Genomic DNA, 4,211 nt, shown 5'->3' on the forward strand with positions numbered 1-4,211 from the left:
TTAGTTCGAGCACACATGTACAGCTTTTCAACGTCGGGAGTTGCGAACACAGAGGAGAAGGGCCCGCACGGATAATATCGTAGTCATGCACTTGTCTCGATTTCGGAAAAACTGATGTAGCTAGTACAGTTTGTATTTATATTTAAGGTGGTTCTTGTGCTCCCTCGACGTAACGTGGGTAACAAGTAATGTCGGTCCACCCCCCACACGGAATGCTGATGTTGCATCATAAACTGTGCAGAACACATGGTGCGCTCTCCTGGACGCGATCACGCGTCTTAATTCAGTTGTCTATTGCTTCAGAAACACCTGCAGGGACTTGTTTCGCTTACACGGATCCGCAATCTGCAATATGCAAGGCAAAAACACGGCAAAGGCACCCTTGTCGCCCGAGAACACTGACGAAATACCCGGAAACTAGAAGAGCTAGAAGTAGAATAGAAAGCGGCAGTGATACGGATGGCAATCGGGCTGGTATGGGATTGACGTTTACGTCTGTGTGGCCAGACAAAAATCAGGCGTTATAGACAGAGGGGGAAACTGCATTTTTCCGGGAGATTTGATTCTTGGTCGTACAATCGTACAAAACGGTCTGAATCCGGGAGTGTCCCGGATGAATCGGGAGACTTGGCAGGTATGCCTTTAGTTAGTAAAGAAAGGAACGCTTTCGAGGTCGACAGTGACGGGGGAAGTCCGACCCAAAATGGGGAGAAGGCGGCAGACGAGACAGGGGCCAGCGCAGATACGTGCGTAACACGCGAGACCGGAGCCGGGTCGGAGGTTAAGAAGAATAAGGACAGAGAGACTGAAACTGAGCAGGATGATGATGACAGGGAGCTTGAGGACTTTGAGGGAATTTTCGTGTCGCCCGTGAGCCGTAACCTCACTGCCCTTGTTCGGTTGGAGAAGGACACATTAGAAGATGAGCAGCGAAATGATCCCAGTCTCAAAGACATGCCGATCACGTTGGGAGACGGAGCTGCGAAAACGAATGTGTCATTTTATGTGAAGGACGGGTTGCAATACCGAAATTTCAAAGACAGTAAGGGTAGATCGTACGATCAATTGATAGTGCCGGAGAAGTATCGAGAGGATTTGCTGCATCTGTGTCATACTAATGCCTGGTCAGGTCATCTGGGAGTTACTAAGACTAAGGAGAGGCTCCTGCAAGAGTATTGGTGGCCAGGTTACTCTAGAGCTGTAGTGGAGTACGTCAAATCATGTGACACCTGCCAGCGCGTCGGAAAACCAAATAAGCGGTGCAAGGCACCTCTCAAGCGTGTCCCATTGATTGCCGAGCCATTTCGACGGCTAGTCATTGATATTGTCGGACCACTGCCGGTTACGCAGTCAGGTTATAAGTACATATTGACCATGCTGTGTCCCGCCACAAAATTTCCAGAGGCAGTGCTACTAAGGCAGGTTAACTCGCCCGAGATCGTTGACGCGCTATTGGCAGTATTCGCGAGAATAGGGTTTCCGTCGGAAATTCAATCCGACCAGGGCACAGTGTTTACCAGCGCGCTGACTACAGAGTTCTTTGAGAGATGCGGCATCCGCGTCATACACAGCTCCGTTTGTCACCCTCAATCGAATAGTGTAGAAAGGTGGCACTCTGTTTTGAAGCGAGTTCTTCGAGCGTTGTGTCATGAACGAGTTGCCGACTGGGAGGCCTGCTTACCGGCTGCTCTTTTCGCATTGCGGACCGCGTCGCATGAAAGCACAGGCTTCAGTCCGGCCGAGTTGGTGTATGGTAGGGCATTGCGTTCGCCTCTGAGGATGCTTCGCGAGAAGTGGGAAGGACACGGAGAAGAAACCACTGTCGTAGAGTACGTGATTAACTTGCTCGAACGCATGCACACGGCCCGGGAGACGGTTATGCGCTACATGGAAGCTGCCCAGAACCGCGGAAAGGCGTACTATGATAGGAACGCACGTTTGCGCAGTTATAAGGAAGGTGACAAAGTGATGGTTCTGAGGCCAGCCAGGCAGAACAAGCTCCAGGTTCACTGGGAAGGTCCTGTAGAGGTGGTGAACAAACTGTCGGAAACCAATTATATCATAAAGATGACAGGGCGAAGAAAGGAACTGCGTATTTATCACACAAATTTGATAGAGCCCTATGTAGAAAGGCAACATGTGGAGAGTTTGGCACTGAATGTGAGGGAAGAGATGCCACTAGATATCCCAGAAATTGCCAAAGAGTGCAAGTCGTACACGGTAGAGGAGGTGACAAAGAAAGCGGTTAAGAACGGGGAGCTTAACGAAAGCCAGATGAAAGATATAGAAATTTTGGTTAGTGAATTTATTGAGTTATTCACCGACCGCCCCGGAAGCACAGACGCGATCACACACGACATTGAACTGACCTCAGAGCAGGTGATCCGATCGCAACCCTACCGAACATCTCCAAGACAGAAAGAGATAATCGAAGAAGAGGTAAACAAGATGCTCGTATTTGGGATAATTGAGCCCGGCAATAGCGACTTCGCTTCGCCCATTTTGCTCGTAGAAGTTCCCGGTAAAAACCCGCGGCCGTGCATCGACTACCGGCGATTAAATGCCGTCACAAAGGACTTAACGTACCCCATTTCTAACATAGAGGAAAGAGTTGAGAAAGTTAGTGGCGCCAAATATATCTCAACCATTGATCTAGTGCGTGGGTACTGGCAAGTGCCTCTTACCGATAAAGCCAGCCGCTACGCGGCGTTCATAACGCACATGGGAACATTCCGCCCTCGCAAGTTGGCATTTGGGCTGAAAAATGCTCCATTTTGTTTTTCACAGCTTATGGACAGGGTTCTAAGAGGGCTGGAGAGCTACGCATTGCCGTACCTAGACGATGTTGCCATTTTTTCTAACACCTGGGAGGAACATCTCGCCCATTTACGAAGTGTCTTCCAGCGCCTCAAAGAAGCAGGCCTAACAGTTAAAACGAAAAAATGTCACTTGGGAGGTGCAGAGGTCGAATACCTCTGTCATATAGTTGGCCAAGGAAAACGGAGGCCACTTGACCTAAAAATAGCGGCCGTAAAAGAGTTCCCCAAACCTGTGACAAAAACGGACATCAGATCGTTCCTCGGTCTGACGGGGTATTATCAACATTACATCGCTAATTATTCAGAAATTGCGAGCCCCCGACTGACGCGCTACGCAAGGGAGAACCCACGGAAGTGAAGTGGGACGAGAGGAAGGAACATTCCTTTCAAGCTCTCAAGGAAGCATTGACGAGCCGCCCGGTTTTGCGAGCTCCAGATTATTCCAAACCATTTACGGTCCAGTGTGATGCCAGTAATCGGGGACTGTTTTGTGCCAAAGGGACGCCCAAAACAACGAGTACCCCATCTTGTATATAAGCAGGAAACTTAGTGTCAGGGAGCAATCATACAGCGCATCCGAGAAAGAGTGCCTGTGTTTGGTTTGGGATGCTCAAAAATTGAATTGCTACTTGTACGGCACCAAATTCACATTTGAGACGGATCACTGCCCACTACGGTGGCTAGAACGGATGCGCACAAATAATGGACGTCTCCTACGCTGGAGTCTTACCCTCCAGCAGTATAATTTCCAAGTACTGTACAAAAGGGGAAAGGACAACGGTAATGCAGACTGCCTGAGTCGGTGCTAAGAAACCCGAAATAGTCTTATGATGCGTTGGGCCAACAAAATTTCGGGCTCAAATTGTTGGTTCTTGAATCTTGCTGTTGTATATAACCTTCTTACGTTCCTTGTTCGGTCAAGAGTGTCAGTTGTGAATAAGCATTGCGGTATTAGTTTTCTCGGATGATGTTGCAGCATTAGGTCAGTTATTTACTTGGTGTGTTTTAGAGAGGACTGGCGCTTGCTTTCGGTCCGTTTTAGGTTGTGTGTTTCACTGGTGCTTGTCATTCTCCATCGGTGGACTTCGAAAAGAGTCTCTTCACTGCGAAGCAACAAAGTGGAAGCCTGCAAAAGCCCACAAGAGCCATCGACAACTACCAGAGGTCGGCCGATATCACCATCACAGATGGGCCGGTGGACCAGACAAACTGAAGATCTCTACAGGGAAGCAACGACGGTCACTTCCCTTCCGACATCTTTCCCCGGCGGTGGAGGAGCAGTTACGTGGGGGTAGCTGCGTGGGAGTTGTTTCAGCCTCCTTTGTTGGTCCCCGCTACCATGCCAGGACCTCGGTGTCAAGTTGCGAAGGCGAGTTCCTGAAACTGAGGCCT

At 49.4% G+C, this 4,211-nt stretch overlaps 1 protein-coding gene across 1 annotated transcript; it reads left to right on the forward strand.

The window, feature by feature from the left end:
- The first annotated feature begins 636 nt into the window (after positions 1 to 636).
- Positions 637 to 3,177, forward strand: LOC135374410 (uncharacterized). The gene has a single exon (XM_064607374.1). It carries the CDS (start codon positions 637 to 639, stop codon positions 3,175 to 3,177), a length of 2,541 nt encoding a protein of 846 aa, XP_064463444.1.
- The last annotated feature ends 1,034 nt before the right edge of the window (positions 3,178 to 4,211 follow it).

The sequence above is a fragment of the Ornithodoros turicata genome, unplaced genomic scaffold (assembly GCF_037126465.1).
Source record: "Ornithodoros turicata isolate Travis unplaced genomic scaffold, ASM3712646v1 Chromosome56, whole genome shotgun sequence".
Lineage (NCBI taxonomy): Eukaryota > Metazoa > Arthropoda > Arachnida > Ixodida > Argasidae > Ornithodoros > Ornithodoros turicata.

Bases quoted from the DNA above. Each gene is read 5' to 3' on its own strand.
- LOC135374410 (XM_064607374.1), top strand. From the start codon at position 637: ATGCCTTTAGTTAGTAAAGAAAGGAACGCTTTCGAGGTCGACAGTGAC.